Source organism: Bos javanicus, chromosome 8, assembly GCF_032452875.1.
Source record: "Bos javanicus breed banteng chromosome 8, ARS-OSU_banteng_1.0, whole genome shotgun sequence".
Lineage (NCBI taxonomy): Eukaryota > Metazoa > Chordata > Mammalia > Artiodactyla > Bovidae > Bos > Bos javanicus.
This window is the reverse complement of record NC_083875.1, coordinates 110,835,943-110,859,436: the sequence shown is the minus strand read 5'-3', so window position 1 is coordinate 110,859,436 and position 23,494 is coordinate 110,835,943. Positions and strand designations below refer to the sequence as shown.

At 42.5% G+C, this 23,494-nt stretch overlaps 1 protein-coding gene across 1 annotated transcript; it reads left to right on the top strand.

Moving 5' to 3' along the window:
• Positions 1 to 687: 687 nt before the first annotated feature.
• PSMD5 (proteasome 26S subunit, non-ATPase 5) lies at positions 688 to 23,342 on the top strand. The gene is made up of 10 exons (XM_061426688.1): positions 688 to 2,300; positions 9,144 to 9,288; positions 10,306 to 10,419; positions 10,848 to 10,976; positions 12,504 to 12,613; positions 16,377 to 16,519; positions 17,265 to 17,456; positions 19,030 to 19,139; positions 19,538 to 19,678; positions 22,500 to 23,342. The coding sequence occupies exons 1-10, from the start codon at positions 1,978 to 1,980 to the stop codon at positions 22,755 to 22,757; spliced, it is 1,665 nt and encodes a 554-aa protein (XP_061282672.1). The 5' UTR covers positions 688 to 1,977; the 3' UTR covers positions 22,758 to 23,342.
• Positions 23,343 to 23,494: the final 152 nt, after the last annotated feature.

The window sequence follows — 23,494 nt, the reverse complement described above, 5'->3', positions numbered from 1 at the left end:
AGTAAGAGCCTCAGTGCCCCTGCCTGAGATCACAGGCTCTTCTGGAGGCATCTTGCCTTCTCTCTTTCTTTCCTCCTCCTTACTGGATTCAGAGGTGAACTCAGACTCTTCAGAGTCAGAGTCTATACCCGTCTCTTTCATCCGCAATATTGTCTGTATCTTCCTTCTCTTTCTTCAGCAACTCTACTTTATTTTGAAAGTTCTTCTGCACCTCTTCTATAGGTATACAATTTATTGAAGTCTCTTTTTTAAAGGCCAAACCTCGATCCAGGAAAGAATCCATATCAATCGCAGCACGGATGCAGTCTGACACCTGGTGTAGGACAGCATTGTTTCCTTAGGTTCATCTTTATCTTTGGTTCCAAAGATTTGCCTTCTTCCTCTCAAGGTACAGACGTGTATCTATCATCTCAAGATACAGACTCTCTGTTACTGCCAAAGCTTGAGACTTAAGTTTCATATTGATGAATTTAAAGCCCATCCAATTTGCAGACTATGAATTTTTTTTCAGCTTCTTCTTTAGCTCCAGGGAAACATGCATACATAGCAAAGCTTCCACCAAGCTTTATCAAGAGCATCTGGTTTATCATCCATCACCTCTTTTATTACCAAAGTGCCAGCAATGCTGAATTGTTGCCACGTTTCTTTTAAAGTGAGCAAAGGTTTTTTGTTTTTTTTTTCCAATACCATGGGCAAAATGGTCAAACATATGCTTGGTGTACCCCATGAATGCTTCAATTACACTCTGATCCAAAGGCTAAAGATAGCTAGTGCGTTCCAGACAGAGAAACATAGTAACAACGTTGGGATGAGCAAGGAATAATGAGTCTGGGTGATTGGGAACACTATTAGCCTACTCTGAAGGCAAGATTTGGGGGAGTTAAACAATTTCAGGCTCAAAGAATAAAACAATTAAGGAGCCAATCCAAAATGAGGGTAGCTGTTAACGATAAGATTAGTGATGGCCAGAAAAACAAGAAAGCATATCTTTTTTCATGAAACAAGTGGAATTTGGGGTCTTTGTCACCTGCGGCACTGGCACGAAATGTAAGGGAAATCCTATCCTTGGCGTCCTCTAAGTTTCCCGGATTTCTGTCTTTTCCCCCAAAAGTACACAAAGGCAAGCACTTCCAAAGCAGGCTCATTTCCTTGATGGTGAAGACCTATTGAGGTTAAAGCCTCTAGCTCTGATCAGTTTCTAGAGTTGCTTGGAATACGTGGGTGGTGACTGGGTATTTAACGGATCTTCCATCAAACTCGAATTTCGCAGTCTATAGTAATTTCTAAACTCAAACCACCCCTTGCTCGCGTGAAAACTCATCTGGGTTGTCCTTGCCAGTGGTTTCCACAGTTGCAAGTAAACCTGTTTGGCCTGGCTGCAGACAGCCTTTAGCGATCGCCGCCCCCCACCCCGCCCCCAATCCTAGACCCAAAAGATTAACTGAAGTTTCCATCTTCTCGATGTTTACATCCTTGGGAATGCACAGCACCTAGGAGCAGACGCGCGAAAAACTCTCCATGCTGGCCCCGACGGCCTTCTCGTTTTGCGTAAGGGTGTGCACGGCCCCACGTCGGTGTTACTCACGCCTTCTTACAGCTTCTCGAGAATTTTCATCTTCCAGAGACCTGACCCTTCGCCTCCTCTTAATACGTGTTTGGCCGGGAAGCAGGATGTTCACCGCCTCCGCTCCACCCTGGCGGCCTAAGCCTCCACCACAGCCTGGTTTTAGAGCCAGGGGGCCGATGACAAGGCCGTTTAACCTTTGGTTCGTTCTCATTCTCACCACTCCGCTTGCCGCACACTGACCCAGCCTTCGCTCTCAGTGCGACAGAAGCAACCAGACCAGACACTCGGGCCCACTGAGTGGCACCCATGATGACGCACAGCTGCCACCCCGTAACTAGCAGCGACCCCAGTGAGCCCCGGTATCGCGAGGCTTGGCAGCTCCCGAACGCGCGCGGCCCGGCAGCTGAGCAATGCTATTGGTGCGGCCGGGGCGATTTGGGCTCAGCCAAAACTCAAGGGAAGGGAGGCTGCGCCCGGCAGATCTCGCGAGGCTCGAAGAAGCGCCCCGCGAACCAGGAGCGGGGCGGGCTGACTGGCGAACCCTGGCGGGAGGGGGCATCATGGCGGCCCAGGCGCTGGCGCTGCTGAGGGAGGTTTCGCGGCTGGAGGCGCCGCTGGAGGAGCTGCGCGCTCTGCAGTCGCTGCTGCAGTCGGTGCCGCTCAGCGAGCTCCGCGAACAAGCGGCGGAACTGCGCCTTGGGCCGCTCTTCTCCCTCCTCAACGAGAACCATCGGTGAGAGGACCCTGCAGCTTGAGCGGGGGAGAATGACACCCCCAAGTATGGAGCCGGGGATGGGGGGTGGTGACGGGGGAGGCTTTTCCCAGTCTCAGTGAAGGCTGAAAATAGATGAAATTTCAGAGAGGAAGGATCCAGCGCTGAGAGGCAAGAGACGGGGTTCAAGTCCAGGCTCTGAGGTGTGCCCCTGAGCGTCGTTTGGACTCGCTGCCTTCATCCTTGAAATAGGAGGCGAAACGCAAGGTGCCTATCTATAGGGAGGGCTCCTCCAACGCGTATCCAAGTCCTTGACTTTTTCTCTCCTCTTTAGCAGAGGTCCTATCCTGGCGGCTTGGTAGGCTCTGTCGATATTTTAAATTCACGTACCCTTGATCCAGTAATTCTTGTTACAGAAATTAACGTGCAGGTATACTCACACACAAAATGTACTGTATCTACAGGTTTATTCACAACAGAAGTTGACAGCAAAAAGCAAACAACTAGGAACAACCTGAATATCTATTAAAAGGAGATTCTTAAATTATGACATATGACATGGAACAGTATGCAGCTGTTAGAAAAATTGAGTAGATACATCTATCTCTCTATATACATGGACATAGATCCCTAATATATATTGCTGAATGAAAAAATTGTTGGAGTTTATAAATCCATTATATGTAATTTTTAAAAAAGAATTACAACCCTCTCACACCCACATGAACACTGGCCAGTGTAACATTAGAAATATCTGAAAGGTACATCAGAAGCTATTAATATGGAAATGGAACTTAGCATGGTAGGAAGGCATTTTACTTTTAATTTTATGTACATCTGTAGTATTTGATTTTTAAATGCTTTGTATTTGATCATCTGATAACCTAAAAGACTTAAAATGTTTGTGATCCAGAAATTTAAAAGTGACCTTCTTTCTTGAAAAGATAATGAATCACTGAGTCAAGACTGGATGATTTCAGAGGACTTTTTTGGCTCTGACCTTCTAAGAGGTCTCTCTTTTTCATTTGTGTTATCCTTCCATTAATTCTGTTAGTCAACATCATTTAGACCTGCTTATTAAATCCCTCTTATATGTCCGTTTTATTTCAGGCCCTCGTGTTCTCCCTCTTGCTAGACCTGTTGCCTTAGTTTGGTTTCTCAGTATCCCTGAGTTTACTTTTCTGGTGTGTTCTTCCAATGTTGCAACCACGGTGAACTTCTCAGGTTGTTTGACTCCCAGCTTTTCCATGGTTTCCCAGTGCCTTTGGTGTAAAAGTAGGACTTGTCAGTCTTGGATCTGGACCCCTACAGTTTATTTTCACCCTGCTTTTCCAGCCTCATCACTTTTCTCCACTCTACACATATTTCACCTGCTGCAGCTACCGTGTGGCGCTAATTACGTTTCCTTAAGCATGACTTGGCACTTTTCTAACTTTGTTTATGCCAGTCGTACTAACGGAAATACCTTCTTTCCTTCTCTCCAAATCTGTCCATCTTTTAGGGCCCAGATGAAGTGCCTTCCCCTCCAAAAAGTCTTTCTTGGTCACTCCAGTTATAGTGACAGATCTCAGATCTCCTTAAGGACATTATGATTATTTCTCTTAAGGATACTTGATATTTTTGTCTTATGTTGTAATTCCATATGTGTTTCATTCTAGTTTGTAAATTCTTTGACGACAGGGGCCATATTTTGTTCATCTCTGCATCCCTCCTAGGGTGCAGCACATAATATGATATGTGCCAAATAAAAGATGCATAAATTTTAGACAGCCCAACTAGTCCAGCCACTTTATATCATAGATGAAGAGATTTTCACTGGTCACACTGTAAGTTAACACCAGGAATGCAAATGGGACTGAAATGAAGTGGAGTTTGAAGAATAAGGTCTTCGGGGAAGGTAGTTTGCTGGAAGGAACAGTACTCTAGAAAACAGTGTCACTGGAAATTGGGTAGTAGATACCAAGTGCAACTGGTGGGAATAACTCTCTGTATATTGACTTGGCAATCTCTAGATATTTTTCTGTTTCTCTGGGCTATATATTGCTTCAGGATCTTTTCTCAGTTCAGTTCAGTTGCTCAGTCATGTCTGACCCATGGACTGCAGCACACTAGGCTTCCCTGTCCATCACCAACTCCCGGGGCTTGCTCAGACTCATGTCCATTGAGTTGGTGATGCCATCCAACCATCTCATCCTCTGTTGTCCCCTTCTCCCACCTTCAATCTTTCCCATTATCAGGGTCTTTTCCAGTGAGTCAGTTCTTCATATCAGATAGCCAAAAGAGTGCAGCTTCAGCATCAGTCCTTCCAATGAATATTTAGGACTCATTTCCTTTAGGATGGACTGGTTGGATCTCCTTGCAGTCCACGGAACTCTCAAGAGTATTCTCCAACACCACAGATCAAAAGCATCAGTTCTTCCGTGTTCAGCTTTTTTTATAGTCCAACTCTCACATTCATACATGACTGCTAGAAAAACCATAGCTTTGATCAGATCGACTTTTGTCGGCAAACTAATGTCTCTGATTTTTAATATGCTGTCTAGGTTTGTCATAGCTTTTCTTCCAAGGAGCAAGCGTCTTTTAATTTCATGGCTGCAGTCACCATCTGCAGTGATTTTGGAGCCCAAGAAAATAAAGTCTGTCACTGTTTCCATTGTTCCCCCTCTGTTTGCCAGGAAGTGATGGGACCGGATGCTATGATCTTAGTTTTTTTAATGTTGAGTTTTAAGCCAACCTTTTCACTCTCCTCTTTCACTTTCATCAACAGGTTTTTTAGTTCCTTTTCACTTTCTGCCATAAGGGTAGTGTCATCTGTATATCTGAGATTATTGATATTTCTCCCATCAATCTTGATTCCAGCTGGTGCTTCATCCAGCCAGGCATTCCTCATGATATACTCTGCATGTACTCATCTCATACTCTATCAAAGTAATGCTCAAAATTCTCTAAGCCAGGCTTCAACAGTACATGAACCATGAACTTCCAGATGTTCAAGCTGCATTTAGAAAAGACAGAGGAACCAGAGATCAAATTGCAAACATCTGCTGCATCATCGAAAAAGCAAGAGAGTTCCAGAAAAACATCTACTTCTGCCTTATTGACTATGCCAAAGCCTTTGACTGTGTGGATCAAAACAAACTGTGGAAAATTCTTCAAGAGATGGGAATACCAGACCATCTGACCTGCCTCCTGAGAAATCTATATGCAGGTCAGGAAGCAACAGTTAAAACTGGACATGGAACAACAGACTGGTTCCAAATAGGAAAAGGAGTACGTCAAGGCTGTATATTGTCACCCTGCTTTTTTAACTTATATGCAGAGTACATCATGAGAAACGCTGGGCTGGAAGAAGCATAAGCTGGAATCAAGATTGCTGGGAGAAATATCAATAACCTTAATATGCAGATGACACCACCCTTATGGCAGAAAGCAAAGAGGAACTAAAGAGCCTATTGATGAAAGTGAGAGAGGAGAGTGAAAAAGCTGACTTAAAGCTCAACATTCAGAAAACTAAGATCATGGCATCCGGTCCCATCACTTCATGGCAAATAATGGGGAAACAATGCAAATAGTGACAGACTATTTTTGGGGGCTCCAAAATCACTGCAGATGGTGACTGTAGCCATGAAATTAAAAGATGCTTACTCCTTGGGAGGAAAGTTATGACCAACCTAGATAGCATATTCAAAAGCAGAGACATTACTTTGCCAACAAAGGTCCATCTAGTCAAGGCCATGGTTTTTCCAGTGGTCATGTATGGATGTGAGAGTTGGACTACAAAGAAACCTGAGCACCGAAGAATTGATGCTTTTGAACTGTGGTGTTGGAGAAGACTCTTGAGAGTCCCTTGGACTGCAAGCAGATCCAACCAGTCTATCCTAAAGGAAATCAGTCCTGAATATTCATTGGAAGAACTGATGCTGAAGCTGAAACTCTAATACTTTGGCCACCTTATGCAAAGAACTGACTCATCGAAAAAGATCCTGATGCTGGGAAAGATTGAAGGCATGAGGAAAAGGGGACAACAGAGGATGAGGTGGTTGGATGACATCACGGACTCAATGGACATGAGTTTGAGAAAGCTCCGGGAGTTGGTGATGGACAGGGAAGCCTAGTGTGCTGCAGTCCATGGGGTCCCAAAGAGTCAGACACAACTGAGCAACTGAACTGAACTCTGCATATAAGTTAAATAAGCAGAGTGACAGTATACAGCCTTGTCATACTCCTTTCCCAATTTTGAACGAGTCGGTTGTTCCATGTCCGGTTCTAACTGACCACGGGTAAGGTGCTCTGGTAGTCCCATCTCTCTAAGAATTTTCCATTCTTATGTGATCCACACAGTCAGAGGCTTAATCATAGAAACCTGTAGCCATTGGCAATCACTCTATTTCCCCCTCATATCCCTCCTCCAGCCCCTGGCAAGCAGGGTCTATGAACATTGGTGTACGGTTTTTGTGTGGACATACGTTTTGACTTATCTTGAGAATAAAAAAATTACCTACTCTCTTGGGCTTGATTGTGCAAAGTGCAGTCACCAAGTTGAAAGGATATGTTCATTTGCTTTGAATTGCTGTGTGTTGCTGTGCTCAGTCATGTCTGACTCTTTGCGACCCCAAGGACTCTAGCCCTCTAGGCTCCCCTGTCCATGGAATTTTCCAGGCAAAAAAATTGGAGCAGGTCGCCTTTTCCTTCTCCAGGGGATCTTCCCAACCCGGGGACTGAACCCGTGTCTCTTGTGTCCCATGCATTGGCAGGCAGATTCTGTGCCATCTGTGGAGCCGTGTATTACTATATTGCTTAATTCCCTTTTACACAGGCACAGTTTAACTGTATACTCCTGTTAATAGTATATGAGTGCCCATTTATTTGTACGGCCTATTAAGAGACAAGGAAATTACTCGTGAAACACCTCTATCTGCATCTGGTGGTCATCAAGTTCTGCTTAATTTGCCTCCTTAATAGCTCTTGAATCTTTTCCCTCTTCTCCTTTCTCACTGTTACTTCCTCGTTTTTGCTCCTTTATCACCTCTCACCATCAAATAACTTCTAACTGAAAGTTTTTCTCTCAAACTGATGCAGTGATTTCTACAAGTCAGATCTCATTGTGTTCCTTCTCTGCCTTAAAACCACTTAATGGCTTTCCGTTGCTTTCTAGGAAAAGGCTAAATTCCATAGCAGCACGTGAAAGACCTATCAGAGCCCAGCTTCTGTGCATCTTTCCTGTTTCACTTTTTGTCATTCATCCTTCTCCCCACTTCTCTCCCACCCCATCATACCAAGTGACCTGTGGTTCCTTGAATGCATAACACTGTCTCATTCCTTTGTGTGTTCCTTTGTGCTCACACCCCCTTTGCCTGGAACACTTCTCTTAGATAACTCCCATGTTTTCTTAAGTTTCATTTAGGTGTTACCCTCTGGGAGGTCTTCCCTGAACCCCATCTTCTTTGCTGAGCTCCCTCAGCTTCCAGCCCTAACCTTTAGCCTTTATCTACCTGGATTATAGTTGCCTATTTTTCTGTGTCTTCCATTAAATGATCTCCTTGAGATCAGAGAATATATCTTAGCCTTAGCGAGTATATATGTTTTATATATATATATATATATATATATATATATATCCCTTATGGCAGAAAGTGAAGAGGCACTAAAAAGCCTCTTGATGAAAGTGAAAGTAGAGAGTGAAAAAGTTGGCTTAAAGCTCAACATTCAGAAAACGAAGATCATGGCATCCGGTCCCATCACTTCATGGGAAATAGATGGGGAAACAGTGGAAACAGTATCAGACTTTATTTTTCTGGGCTCCAAAATCACTGCAGATGGTGACTGCAGCCATGAAATTAAAAGACGCTTCCTCCTTGGAAGGAAAGTTATGACCAACTTAGATAGCATATTCAAAAGCAGAGACATTACTTTGCCAACAAAGGTCCGTCTAGTCAAGGCTATGGTTTTTCCTGTGGTCATGTATGGATGTGAGAGTTGGACTGTGAAGAAGGCTGAGCGCCAAAGAATTGATGCTTTTGAACTGTGGTGTTGGAGAAGACTCTTGAGAGTCCCTTGGACTGCAAGGAGATCCAACCAGTCCATTCTGAAGGAGATCAGCCCTGGGATTTCTTTGGAGGGAATGATGCTAAAGCTGAAACTCCAGTACTTTGGCCACCTCATGCAAAGGGTTGACTCATTGGAAAAGACTCTGATGCTGGGAGGGATTGGGGGCAAGAGGAGAAGGGGACGATAGAGGCTGAGATGGCTGGATGGCATCACTGACTTGATGGATGTGAGTCTCAGTGAACTCCGGGAGTTCACTGGTGAGGGACAGGGAGGCCTGGCGTGCTGTGATTCATGGGGTCGCAAAGAGTCGGACACGACTGAGCGACTGATCTGATCTGATCTGATACATCCCTAGCACAAACATAGTACATAATAGATACTTAGTAAATGTTGAATAAATTAGTAGAAGTGGTCTTGTCTCTGTGCGGAGGAGAGCCTTATTAAGCGTGGTATCAGATATTAAGGTTGTTCAGTTCAGTCGCTCAGTCGTGTCCAACTCTTTGCGACCCCATGGACTGCAGCACACCAGGCTTCCCTGTCCATCACCAACTCCCGGAGCTTGCTCAAACTCATGTCTATTGAGTCGGTAATTCCATCCAACTATCTCATCCTCTGTCATCCCCTTCTCCTACCTGCAATCTTTCCCAGCATCAGGGTGTTTTCCAGTGAGTCAGGTCTTCACATCAGGTGGCCAAAGGATTGAGCTTCAGCATCAGTCCTTCCAATGAATATTCAGGACTGATTTCCTTTAGCATGAGGTTGTTACTTCCTACCTGGTGGGACAGGAACTGATGAGATCTATGGTGTCTCCTTTAGGGAACAGACTACTTTGTGTGTATCCATTCTGGAGAGATTGCTGCAAGCTTTGGAGCCCGTTCATGTGGCCCGGAACCTCAGGGTTGACCTGCAGAGAGGACTGACTCACCCTAATGATTCTGTAAAAATCCTCACTCTGTCCCAGGTATGAATATTTCACTAGCACGTAATGGAATCAACATTTAGTGACCATCTGCCCTGGGCCAGGCTCTGTGCTGGGTGCCAGAGGCAGAGAGGTGAAGAAAATGCATGCTCTCTCTATCTGTAAGAATTGTCTAGTCTAGTGTGTGTAGCTGATTATAAATGGGGAATGCAAGCTGAAGAGGTTCCAGTAAGCACCATCTGAATCAGTTTTTCGTCAAATATGGAGTTGCTTTTGTCAGACGTTTTACCATATGATGTTAGTATATGGTAAAATGCCTGATACAAAAGCTATTAAATAAAGCCTGTTTCTCTCCTCCAAGGAGCCCCAAGTCTTAAAAAAAAGATTGCCATGGTAAGTCTTACTACAGTGGCATGAATGAAGTACTATTATAAAGGTCACTATTCCAACAAACTGACAGTAACTCTTACCAGCCTAGTAACCAAACTTGCTGCTGTTTGGGTGAAGAGCTGCTGCTGAGGATTATCGTGAAGGGACAGAAGCTGAGCCGTTAGTTATCCAAGAGATGTTCAGTTACTGTTTGTTCTTTTTTCCTCTAAAGTATTTATTCAGGAAAAGGGGAAGGTATCAAGTTACCCATTAACCATTTCCTTGCAGACACTCTGGCTTTACCTATTTAAGTTTCATTTAATCCTTATTATGATCCTGCAGCTAATTGTTGCATTCCTATTTGACAGACAAAAAGTTAGGCTCAAAGAAGTTATTTAATCTGCTCTCTCGATTAACCACTGAAAGCCGACAGAACTCGGATTTGTACTGTGTTCACTCACTGAGGCGTCTCAAACCTCAACTCGCCTGTTTTGCTTTTTTCTTTCAAAGATGTGACTGTGCCATCTGTGTGTTTGACTTTAATGAATCTGAGTCATTTGGAATTTTTAATGACTCATGGCTATAGTCAGTAACTCCTAAAATAACTGTACACTAAGGAAATTTGACTGTCATGTGTTTCCATGTTGCCCAGCCTTGGAAGAGTATTTCTGATTGTTTTTTTCCTTTCAGGTTGGAAGGATTGTTGAAAATTCTGATGCTGTTACTGAGATTCTAAATAATGCTGAATTACTGAAACAAATTGTTTATTGTATTGGTGGAGAGAATCTGTCAGTAGCTAAAACGGTGAGTCAGCTACATGCAGTGACGATGTCCTAAAAAACAGAAAGGCCTTCTGGATTGAGAGGTGAAGGTTTAGAATTAATGATTTGTGTAACTGAATTTGCAACCTCGTATCGATGGGATCAAATAAATAAATGGTTGTCAAAAAAAAAAAAAAGCTAGTAAACCCCTTTTATTTCTAGAATACACATGTCTAAATTATCCATCAGAGAGCTTACATAAGTTATTTGGGTTGCTTGACAGGAAACTGTTTCTATTTTCTATTGAAAATACAGTGTATCTTTTCCAATGATAAGTAATTATACGTAAAATGTAGTGAATGCTCCTTGGATAAGGTGCATTCCATACACTAATTTTCACTTCAATCTTAGGAAGTAGAAAATACAGTTTGGCATTTTGACTACTTAAGAGATATTTTCTTTCCTTATAAGGCCATTAAATCCCTGTCAAGAATATCACTGACCCAAGCTGGACTGGAGGCTTTATTTGAAAGTAATCTGCTGGATGATTTGAAAAGTGTCATGAAAACAAATGACATTGTTCGGTATAGAGTGTATGAGGTAAGACTAAAAGCATACTCTCTGGTGCCTGTAGTTCAGAATGCGGTAGGGCTGACATAAAAAGGCAAGGTGGCTCATTTGACATGTATTTATTGAGTCTATAGTCTGTGTTAGGTCCTATACTAGGCGCTAGCAATGTAGAGGTGAACTCCCAGCCTAGTGTGTGAGACAGTCACATAAAAAATATTTACATCGCCTGCAATGTTGGAGACCTGGGTTCTATCCCTGGGTTGGGAAGATCCCCTGGAGAAGGGAAAGGCTACCCACTCCAGTATTCTGGCCTGGAGAATTCCATGGACTGTATAGTCCATGGGTCACAAAGAGTCGGACACGACTGAGCATCTTTCACTTTCACTAAGTACTATTGATATGATAGAGGAGATACCTTTGAAATTACACTTTGAAAAAATTAGTGTACTAGTGGTAATAAGAAGAAGCTTTGCACTGAGCAGTGTGCTAAATCCTCTCATCTATATTGTCTTCAATTCTCACAGTAAACTCTATACTTCATTATCATTAATCTCGCTATTAATGGAGTCATTTACCCAAGACCATTCAGTTAGTAGACTGTGTATTCAAAATGAACCTTCTGTAGTCTAACTCCCTCTTCAGAACAGTCTTTGCATGTCTTAACAGGTAAGAATCTTAGTTTTCCTTCTTTTTATATAGCCATTTCTTCTTGGTGTCCTGAGTCCTTAACCTCTATTGAACTTTTAATTGTTGGGGTTTGTGAAGGCAAGCTAGGCTGTGCCCATGTTCAAAACAAAGCCCTGATTCTGTCCATTCACCTCAGACACACAGCAGCAACAAATCAACCCTGTCTCACAGTCCACACAGCTGGATGTTGGACCTCCAGCTCATTCTCTGAGGCCATCTCCTCCATACCACATATCCATTCAGTCATCACACTGCGTCAGTTTTAGTCAAACCCATGCACTTCTCTTCGTTGGTGTAGCTGCCACAGCCCCGGTCTTAAGCTCTCAGTGTCTGTCACCTGGAGCACTGGATTTTCACCCAAACAGGTCTGCCGGTTTGTTTTGTCACTGCTAGTCTGTTGCCACGTGTAGTCAGAATGACCTTTTAAAAGTCGAAATCCGATTCTGTCGTGCCTCTGCTTAAAACCCTTGGTGTCCTAGATCTCTCGCTGAGCGCTCAGAACATGCTTATTGAATGAGTAAGGGAATTACTGACGGATAGAATACATGAACGAATGAATGATTTTTACAATCTGTTTGTTGTTACCGACAGGGGCTTTTGTCCCAATTAATGGTTTCTTTTTGAAAAAGTCAAGATATGCCCAGGTATATGGAGTGTTTCTGTGCCAGAGTAATTTCTTATGAGTTCAACAAAGTTGTCCTACTTGTGGAGACAAATTACGGATTTTTAAAAATTCGGTTGTATTAAGTATAGATGTAATTTGTGCCAGTGTATAATATACTTCCTAGCCCTGCATTTAACTTAAATGCCATCTAACAAACAAGTTTGGTGCTCTTTTCACCTTTCTGCCTTTTCTGTTCTTTCTCTCAGCTGATTGTGGAGATCTCTTCTGTGTCACCAGAGTCTCTGAACTGCTGTACCACCAGTGGGTTGGTAACCCAGCTCCTCCGAGAACTGACTGGTGAGGATGTGCTGGTCAGGTATGTTGATGGAGGAAGTTCTTAAAGCAGAATGTCCTCTTCTGGAGGGCCAGGAGACAACCTCAGGACTTAGCATGACCTCCCCTGCCTGGATCCTATGCTCAGGTTGCAGTCTCCTGACTGATGTATGTCCTGAAGGAGGGGCGTTTAGAACACGGCTGACCTTACGCAATCACAACATACTGGAACTTAGCAAAGCCCTTCATGACAGTTTAGCTCCTTTTGAATGACTGTTCCCTGTCCTTAGGCCTGTGTGCGCTTTAGAAGGTGCCAACCACATGGCAACTGTCATTTTGTATTGCTTAACATGTTAACATGCACATGGGTGTGTGTGTGTGTGTGTGTGTGTGTGTGTGCACGAGCGCGCACGCATATATGGTGGTTCAGTCACTAAGTTGTGTCCCACTCTTTTGTGACCCCATGGACTATAGCCTTCCAGGCTCCTCTGTCCCTGGAATTTCCCAGGCAAGAACACTGGCGTGGGTTGCCATTTCCTTCTCCATGGGATCTTCCTGACCCAGGGACTGAACCTGAGTCTCCTGCATTGATGGGTGAATTCTTAACCACTGTACCACCAGGGAAAGTAAAGTGAAAGTCACTCAGTTGTGTCTGATTCTTGGTAACCCCATGGACTATAGTCCACTAGGCTTCTCTGTCCATTGAATTCTCCAGACAAGAATATTGGAGTGGGTAGCCACATCTTTCTCCAGGGATCTTCCCGACCCAGGGATCAAACCCAGATTTTTTGCATTGCAGGTAGATTCTTTACTGTCTGAGCCACCAGGGAATCCATGTGCATATATATATATTTTGTTTGTTTGTTTGTTTGTTTGTTTGTTTCTTTTGGCCATGCTGTGCAGCTTGTGGCATCTTAGTTACCTGACCAGGGATTGAACCCAGGCCCTAGGCTGTGAAAGTGCTGACTCTTAACTACTGGACTAACAGAGAATTCCCAACACGCATATGTTTTGATATTGTTAAGTAATAGCACTACAGCATGACAGAATAAAACTTGGGACTCTTAAAAATGAGGGAGAGACTTGGTTTGCATGCATCTCTACTACTTAGTAGCTGTTCGACCTTAGATTATTGTAACCTTTCTGGACCTGAGTTTTCCTCATCTCCTTGATGACAACAACATGTATGCCAGCAAATTTGGAAAACTCAGCAGTGGCCACAGGACTGGAAAAGGTCAGTTTTCATTCCAATCCCAAAGAAAGGCAATGCCAAAGAATGCTCAAACTACCCGCACAATTGCACTCATCTCACACGCTAGCAAAGTAATGCCCAAAAATTCTCCAAGCCAGGCTTTAGCAATACGTGAACTATGAACTTCCAGATGTTCAGTTCAGTCACTCAGTCATGTCCGACTCTTTGCGACCCCATGAATTGCAGCACGCCAGGCCTCCCTGTCCATCACCAACTCCCGGAGTTCACTCAAACTCAACATCCATCAAGTCGGTGATGCCATCCAGCCATCTCATCCTCTTTTGTCCCTTTCTCCTCCTGCCCCCAATCCCTCCCAGCATAAGAGTCTTTTCCATTGAGTCAACTCTTTGCGTGAGGTGGCCAAAGTACTGGAGTTTCAGCCTTAGCATCATTCCTTGCAAAGAACAAGCTGGTTTCAAAAAAGGAAGAGGAACCAGAGATCAAATTGCCAACATCTGATGGATCATCGAAAAAGCAAGAGAGTTCCAGAAAAATATCTATTTCTGCCTTATTGACTATGCCAAAGCCTTTGACTGTGTGGATCACAATAAACTGTGAAAAATTCTGAAAGAGATGGGAATACCAGACCACCTGACCTGACTCTTGAGAAACCTGTATGCAGGTCAGGAAGCAACAGTTAAAACTGGACATGGAACAACAGATTGGTTCCAAATAGGAAAAGGAGTACGTCAAGGCTGTATATTGTCACCCTGCTTATTTAACTTATATTCAGACTGCATCATGAGAAATGCTGGGCTGGAGGAAGCACAAGCTGGAATCGAGATTGCCGGGAGAAATATCAATAACCTCAGATATGCAGATGACACTACCCTCATGGCAGAAAGTGAAGAAGAACTAAAGAGCCTCTTGATGAAAGTGAAAGAGGAGAGTGAAAAAGCTGGCTTAAAGCTCAACATTCAGAAAACGAAGATCATGGCATCTGGTCCCATCACTTCATGGCAAATAAATGGGGAAACAGTGGAAACAGTGGCTGAATCTTTGTTTGGGTTCCAGAATCACTGCAGATGGTGACTGCAGCCATGAAATTAAAAGACGCTTACTCCTTGGAAGAAAAGTTATAAACAACCTAGACAGCATATTAAAAAGCAGAGATATTACTTTGTCAACAAAGGTTTGTCTAGTAGTCAAGGCTATGGTTTTTCCAGTGGTCATGTATGGATGTGAGAGTTGGACTATAAAGAAAGCTGATTACCGAAGAATTGATGCTTTTGAACTGTGGTGTTGGAGAAGACTCTTGAGAGTCCCTTGGACTGCAAGGAGATCCAACCAGTCCATCCTAAAGGAGATCAGTCCTGAGTGTTCATTGGAAGGACTGATGTTGAAGCTGAAACTCCAATACCTTGGCTGCCTCATGCGAAGAGCTGACTCATTTGAAAAGACTGATGCTGGGAAAGATTGAGGGCAGGAGGAGAAGGGGACGACAGAGGATGAGATGGTTGGATGGCATCACCGACTCAATGGACATGAGTTTGGGTAGACTCCAGGAGTTGGTGATGGACAGGAAGGCCTGGCGTGCTGCAGTCCATGGGGTCGCAAAGAGTCGGACACGACTGAGTGAACTGAACTGAACTTGATGACAACTCTGTAAATGTTGTCATTTACAACATTAAATGTCAATGACAACTCTGAAAATGAGGATTAAGTGAATTAACCATAGAGACCAGTACAATGGCTGATACAGGCTCTACATTGAGAAATGTTAATTCCAGTTTCTATTCCCAGCTCCCTACTCCTCCCTGAGTCCCCTTTGATATCTGCCAAGTGTTTCCTTGGATAGTCCACAGTTTACCAGTACCTCCTCACTCTTAAACACTTGGTTTGTTTCAAATATTTTGCTATTATAAGAGTACTATAGTTACCTTTGTGTACACAGGACTTTGTTTTCCTTTTCTTAAATGATTTTCTGATTGTCCTTTGTTCTTTAAAGGTGACTGAATTTGTTAAACTCACATGTATAAGCCAGTCCTCAGTTAACCCTGTCTCAAAGCATTGGAGTTACATTGTTTCAGAGCTTTCACAATAAGGAAATTATTTTGTTAAGTTTCTTTAACTTAGTATCAGAGTTAGTGACATAGGAAAAAAACTTGCAAGTAGTCAGTTAATGTACCTTAGGATCAGCTATAAAAATACTTGTTTTAGTTAATTGAGGAAATTCGTTCATGGTTAGGCTTTAAATGATACCAAAGAATTATTTTTTAAATATGTGGTAGAGGTAATTGTGTTAAAAAAAAGTCATGTTTGACATTTCAAAATAAAACACAGGTTTAGAAACTCTTTGAGGAGGGTTGTGTCATAATGGAAACAAGCAGCAGCTGTGGGCCTTGAATCAGAAGAGCTCGGTTTGAGTCATAACTGTCTTGGAAAAACAGTACGATTGTGATTCTGGACAAGTTACAATTTTCTCATCCTTCTGTCCTCATCTGAAAAGGAGATCCAGGATCATTGACCTTTCACATTTGGTGGGAAGAATTAAATAACCTGTATGAAAACAGTTTATAAACTGTCAGTCACATGCAAAACCTTGGCATTTCAGAGCCACCTGTATAGAAATGGTGACATCGCTGGCCTGTACTCATCATGGACGACAGTACCTTGCTCAAGAAGGAGTCATTGATCAGATTTCTAACATAATTGTTGGGGCAGATGCAGACCCTTTCTCTAGCTTCTATTTGCCAGGTAAGAAATACTTGTGGAAATGACAGCCTGTGTTTTGATTCAGAATTAATCTTTGACAGGGGAAGCCAAGAATTGTTTTCTTTAGAGCCAGTTTCCTCTAAATGATGCCCACGGACCCTTAATGAAGTGGAATTTATTGCTCTGGGAGCCACATGCTGCTGATTCTGATTTTCTAGAAATGTTGCTATTTAGAGCATTAGGATGTTTCCCTTGACCCTCAGCCAAAAGAGTCATAAATAAAACTACCAGAATGACATTTAGAGTATGTTTCACAGATTTGTCAAAGCTTGAGTTGAAGTCTTTAATATAGAATTGTTCTAGTCATTCTATTGTAGGACATGGTTGGTTACTTTTTCTTGAGCACGTTCAGAAATTGAAGGTTTATTTTAGAGAGCCTTGCTTATTTCATTGATGAACATCTCTGTTTAAAATTTTCTTCCTGAAAATGACTCCAGACTTGCCTTCCTCTGATTCCACGGGTCCTCGTTCTCTCTTCTCCTTTTTTCCGATGACAGTGCTTCAGTGTTCAGACTCAGATCAGCTGACACCCTGGGTCTCTGTTCCGTCAGGACCCCACAGATCCTTCAGTATCTTCTCGTGGCCTGTCTGATTTCTGGGCAGCACAGCACCATAACCTTTCTCCGCTTTCTGGCCTGAAGGTTGTTACTGTCCTGAGAAAATGTGGGGCCCACAATCTGTGTTGTCTTCTTTCTCTATTAAAATACATTCTTCTAAATATCTTCAGGGTTTGTGAAGTTCTTTGGAAACCTGGCCATAATGGATAGTCCTCAACAGATCTGTGAGCGTTATCCTATCTTTATGGAAAAGGTCTTTGAAATGACAGAAAGTCAAGACCCCACCATGATTGGTGTAGCAGTGGACACGATTGGAATTCTGGGATCCAATGTTGAAGGAAAACAAGTTTTACAGAAAACAGGTTGGTATGACTTGTTTTGGTTTTCTTTAAGGCGCTCTTTTTTTAAAAATAAGAATTATTTGCTGCTATGCTTAAGTTCGTTGTAGAAGCTGCTTTTATAGGACAGTCTTCTTACCATGACCTGCGACTAACCCCTAAAAAGTCTCATAATTATTACTGAATTTTTTTTTAGCTTGGCTGGATCAAATACTGTTTCCCTTCTACATCTTCTTAAGTAGTATTCATGGTACAGAGACTGTAGTCTGGAGTCAGAAAGACTTGGCTTTATGTCCCAGTTCTAACATTGACGTAGCTTTTTCAGCTTCTCGTACTCACTTCACTGCTCGCGGCTTCATTTTCCTCATATATAAAAACAGCATAACAGCTGTTAATATTTCTCAGGGTTGTTCATATTTAATGAAAAGACACGTTTGTTTAATATTTATATGTCAAGGAAGGTAAACAAAAATATGTTACAAGATTTTATGCCAAGAGTGATACTTTCTTGGCACATCCCTGGGTGTCTTGCAGGTACTGTGAATTCCACACACACAAAAGATGCACAACACTGTTAAAGCCCTTGTGAAATAGATGTTAAAAATTATTAGTACATGTGCTGTTGTGTTTCATAGCTAGTGTCCATGTTATATGTCCTTTTCTAGGTGCTTGTACCTGTAACATACAATCCTGCTACAATAGTGCAGAGAACACACTGCTGTCACTCTCATTTTACAGATAAAGTAGCTGAAACTCAGAGAAGTTGAGAAAAGTTTTTCAGATCATTCAGATTGTGGGGCAGCTGCTACTCAAATCCAGGTCCATTGATCCCAGATCTCTGTACTTTTATTGCATTATGAGATCTCATTGTTCACTTAACACCCATTAGGATGGCTATTGTATTGTTGTTTTTTTAAACAAAATGAGTATTGACAAAATACCAAGGATGTGAAAAATGGGAAGCGTGTGCACATCTGGTGGGAATATAGAATGGTGCAGCTGCTGTGGAAACTATGGTGGTTCCTCAGAAAACTAAACCTGGAATTACCATATGACCCAGCGATGCCACTTCTAGGTATATACACCCAAAAGAATTGAGAGCAGGGACTTAAATAGATACACCTGTGCTCATTAATAGCATTGCTCACAGTAACCACAAAGGGTAGAAACAAGGCACTGATGAATGAGCAGATAAACAGACGTGGTGCATACACATCCAAAGGAGAGTCATTCAGTCTTTAAGAGGAATGCAGTTCTGACACCTACTGCAGCACGGGGAACCTTGAAGATACAGTGCTGAGTGAAATAAGCCAGCACAAAAGACAAATTCTGTGTGATTCCACTTACACAGCGTACCTGGAATAGTCAGATCACAGAGACAGAAAGTGGAATAGTGGTTACCAGGGGACATGGGGCAGCGGGGAAAGGGAAGTTGTTATTTAATGAGTGGAGTTTGAGGTGATAATAAAGCTCTAGAGGTGGGTGGGATAATGGTTGCACAACAATGTGAATGTATCCTTTTAAAAATGGATAAAGTGATAAATTTTATGTTACATGTATTTTACCACAATAAAAAGTATCTTGTTTTTCTTCACAGGAACTCGCTTTGAACGCTTGCTCATGAAAATAGGATATCAAGCGAAGAATGCCTCAACAGAGCTCAAGATTAGATGTTTGGATGCGTTGTCATCTCTTTTTTACTTACCAGTAAGTGGTTTGGGAAATTAACAAAGGACAGTGGAATATTTGGGGGAGAATGAATCTGTATAATACTAGTTTACTCTAAATTTCGACCAAATAAATGCCATCTTTCTCACTCTTAGTGAAAGAAGATATCCTTCATTATATGACTAGTGACATTTTTTAAGTTAAAGTGGAATCATAGAGTATTAGAGCTGGAGAGGACCCTAGAGATTGCTTAATCAACCCCATCAAAACAAAATTAAAAAGCAAGCCAAAACAAATCTGGGGAAGTCAGGGCTGTGTTTGGGGAAGAGTGCTCCAGACTTGGCAGAGACCACACAGCTGGTTGATGGCAGGCTGTGATCTGAACCCAGGTCTCCTCACTTCCTAGTGTCTTGAGATTTTCCTTTTGTTTCATGTAGCCTGAGCAGCAGACTGACGACCTCCTGAGGATGACAGAGTCCTGGTTTTCTTCTTTATCTCGGGACCCACTGGAGCTCTTCCGTGGCATCAGTAATCAACCCTTTCCTGAACTACACTGTGCTGCCTTAAAAGTGTTCACGGTAGGCAGCCTCTTCTTTTCCAGAGGCCCTTCTGGGACTCTGCTCCTTCAACACTTGAGTACTTACAGTAAGCCCATAAGTTTCTGCCCCCTGCTGTTAGCGCAGACTAATGAGGGAGACAAATGTGTGAACAGATGGTTTCGGTGAAAGCTATTAGGTGCTGTGGCAAATGTTTGGGATCACAGAATTAACTCCAGATTCCTTACCTGCCATCAAGCAAGCCCTTACTGTCCTAGCCCTGGTCTTCCCACAGCCTAATTTCCTGCCATTCCCTTTTGGTCCTGGATGCTCTGGTGACAAAGAGACTGCTCCCATCATATCTCTGGACCTTCATGTATTCTCTGCTGCTGCTGCTGCTAAGTTGCTTCAGTCGTGTCCGACTCTGTGCGACCCCAGAGACGGCAGCCCACCAGGCTCCCCCGTCCCTGGGATTCTCCAGGCAAGAACACTGGAGTGGGTTGCCATTTCCTTCTCCAATGCATGAAGTAAAAAGTGAAAGTGAAGTCACTCAGTCGTGTCTGACCCTTAGCGACCCCATGGACTGCAGCCCAGCAGGCTCCTCCGTCCACGGGTTTTCCAGGCAGGAGTGCTGGGGTGGGCGCCATCGCCTTCTCCACATTCTCTGCAGGCAGCGCTCTTCCCTGACTCTGCTTGTTAACTTCTATTTATTCTTCCAAGGGCTAGCTCAGATATCTTTTCAGCAAGCTTTGCCCAAACTCATAAGGTTGACTTCAGCAGTGCTGACTTTCCTACTTTGCATTTCCTAATTTATTCAGCAAATATTTATTGAGCTTCTGTGTTAGGTTCTGGGGATGTAACAGTGAACAAAATAGACAAGGCCTTCCTTTCGTGTAGCTCCCTGTCTGTGGAGGGACCTGGGCAGTAAATACATAGTTAATTGTAATAGTTGTGGTGAGGGTTATGCCTCTGTGTTTTATTTATTACACTTGTTGAAAATGTTTATTTGTTGACCTGTTAACAGAGTTTATTGAAAAATAGGAACCATATCTGATTTAACTTTGTAGCTTCAGCACTTACTGTGGTTCCCTGGGCTGGTGGAAATGTGGTAATACGCCCTTTAGTAATCTTATCAATGGCATCTCAGGTAGCATGCTTGGCCTGGAGAGGGAAGGAATAGGAGAGGGGGCGGCCAGACAGGGAAGGCGTCCTCTAGGATGTGAGACAGTCTGCGTCTTGAAGAACACAGAATACCTGCCAGCTTCAAGAATGCAGTTTTTAGACCGTTTCACTCTTGTTAGTAGCCACTGTGATGGGCACTTTGGCTCTTGCACTGGTATTCTTGTTTTAGTCCCTAAGTCGCGTTTGGCTCTTTTGTGACCCCGTGGATTGTAACTCGCCAGGCCCCTCTGTCCATGGGATTCTCCAGGCCAGAAAACTGAAGCGGGTTGCCATTTCTTTTTCTAGGGGATCTTCCCCACCCAGGGATCTAACCCACATCTCCTTCATTGATGGAGCCACCTGGGAAGCCCATTCTCTTTATTGCTTTATTTTCCCCTAGTCTTCTACCTTATGCTTCACTTATTCAGCCATAGTTGTAGAAATAATTTTTGATTTACTGGTTGGGGCAGCTGTTTTTATTTCAAACCCCCCTATCCTCAAATATTGTTGAACAGGCTGATGATTCTCACACTGAAAGGTTTGTTGTGATGCAGAGTCTCAGCCAGCGGCTCTGGGACACAGCCTGAGATCCTCAGTTTCTAACAAGTTCCCAGCTGATGCTGATGCTGATGGGCTGCGGAGCACCTTTTGAAGGGAAGAGACAGGCTGTAAACTTGATTGCTCCTTGTTAAAATATAGTAGTGAGGTTTTAAAAAACATTTTTAATTATAAAAATTGCTTATTATTTACTTTTAAATTTGGAAAAGATTGAGAAGTAGCAGGTTTTTAAAGCACACAGCACACCTGTTTGGTGTGCTTCGTCTCAGTGCTGGTGTCAGCGTTGGTGTTAGAGTCTGTCTGTGTATTGGGGATACGTTGAGACGCACGGTCACACCTTGCTGCCGCGGCCTGACTCACTTCCGCTGCCTCTCGTTCTCAGTGTTTGCACTGTCATGAGTTCAGGGTTTACAAGTGTGTGTGTGATTTCATACTTTTACTGCTTATGCATATATCCTTAAAATACAGTATTTCAAATATTCTTGAACTTTACAAATGCTATCATGCTCTTCATATCATTCTGCAACTTGGTTTTTCTCTTTAGCATTGTTTTTTAAGATTTGTCTGTACTAGAAGAGGCAGTTGGAAAGTCATCAGCATTTCATTGTGTAACCGCAATGTGTCATTCTCCAGTAAATGAAGATTTAGATAGCATCTATCACAAATGATGCTACAATGAACATTCTCGAAAATACACTCTTATGCACGTGAACGAGTTTCTTTAGGGTAGTCTTTTCTTCTCTAGTCTTTAATTTTTCCATCGTTGTAATTATGCCATGTGTGTAATTTGGATCTATTTTTTTCATATAACAGATTTACCTATCTTTATAAACATTATTCTTAATATATACTTAATTTTTAATTTTTTATTGCTAGATACCATAATTTACTAACCCATCTTCCCACTATAAGGGATTTATAGTGTACCTTTCACACTGTAATGAGCATGTTTGTATACAAAACTTTAAAAAATATTTTGAGTATTTTCTTAAGTTAGAGTTTTAGGAGGAATTTACTTAGGTAAAAAGTAACATTTTTAATATTTGTGTTACCAGATTTTTTTCTAAGGTTTGTGCCATTCCATTAACACACCTAACTTCTTAAGGCTCAGAGGAATTGTGTTCTTTTCCCCCTTCCATTTCAGGCCATTGCAAACCAACCCTGGGCTCAGAAGCTTATGTTTAACAGTCCAGGTTTTGTAGAGTATGTGATGGATCGGTCCGTGGAGCATGACAAAGCTTCAAAGGATGCTAAGTATGAACTGGTGAAAGCACTTGCCAATTCCAAGACAATTGCAGAAATCTTTGGGAACCCAAATTACTTGAGGCTCAGAACTTACCTGAGTGAAGGTCCGTACTACGTGAAACCTATTTCCACAACAGCAGTGGAAGGAGCAGAATGACTTCTTCCAGAGCCTAGACCCTTTATTGACCAAAATTTCTCCTAAGGCATTTGACTCCATCTGTATTCTTCAAAACAGAGCTGCTCCCGCCCCCCAGAACTATCATGGAGTGTCTAATGTAACTTTATCACCCACATTTGTTGTCTTTCCGCGTTGAAACTCAATGTAAAACCAGGAAAGCAGGCAGACTTAGTCATAATTGAATCAGATGTTTCTCAGATTCCTTTTACTGCCTTAGTCTCTGCAAGAAGATGGAAGTTTTGTTCTCCTCCCAAAGAAATTTCATGGACTTACTCTCTGTCTTATTTTAAAATTCACTTTAACTAAAATGGAACCAAATTGCTTCTGAATTCTTTTCATCCCTGCCCCCTCACCTTTTTTCGGGTTTTTTTTTGGGGAGAGAGGGTTCCTTTTCTCCCTACTGATTCTACTTTCAAAGTCTTGGATATTTAATGTTCTTTGAAAAACAAGTAATATGCAATCTTAAAATTATGTTCCCTATACTAAGAATAAATTCTTTTAATAAGATCTCTTGATTTTTTGTTACTATTATTCCTTTGAAAAATAAAAAATACATCTTTTGAAGATGTTTCTAGTGTTCCTTGATGCCCTTTTTGCTGTTTATCAATGCATTTTACTCCGTTGTGGTTTTGGGCGGGAGGGAGTGATAACATGCTAAACTGGAAAGGTCCCCAAACTATCATCTTAGTTATTGGTGGTCCTCGTTGTTGAGACCT

What these genes read in the sequence shown, in the direction of transcription:
- PSMD5 (XM_061426688.1), top strand. Translation starts at nt 1,978, where the DNA reads ATGCTATTGGTGCGGCCGGGGCGATTTGGGCTCAGCCAAAACTCAAGG. An exon ending in AAATCCTCACTCTGTCCCAG is followed by an intron (nt 9,289 to 10,305) that starts GTATGAATATTT and finishes TTTTCCTTTCAG; the next exon opens with GTTGGAAGGATTGTTGAAAA. An exon ending in CTGCCTTAAAAGTGTTCACG is followed by an intron (nt 19,679 to 22,499) that starts GTAGGCAGCCTC and finishes CTTCCATTTCAG; the next exon opens with GCCATTGCAAACCAACCCTG.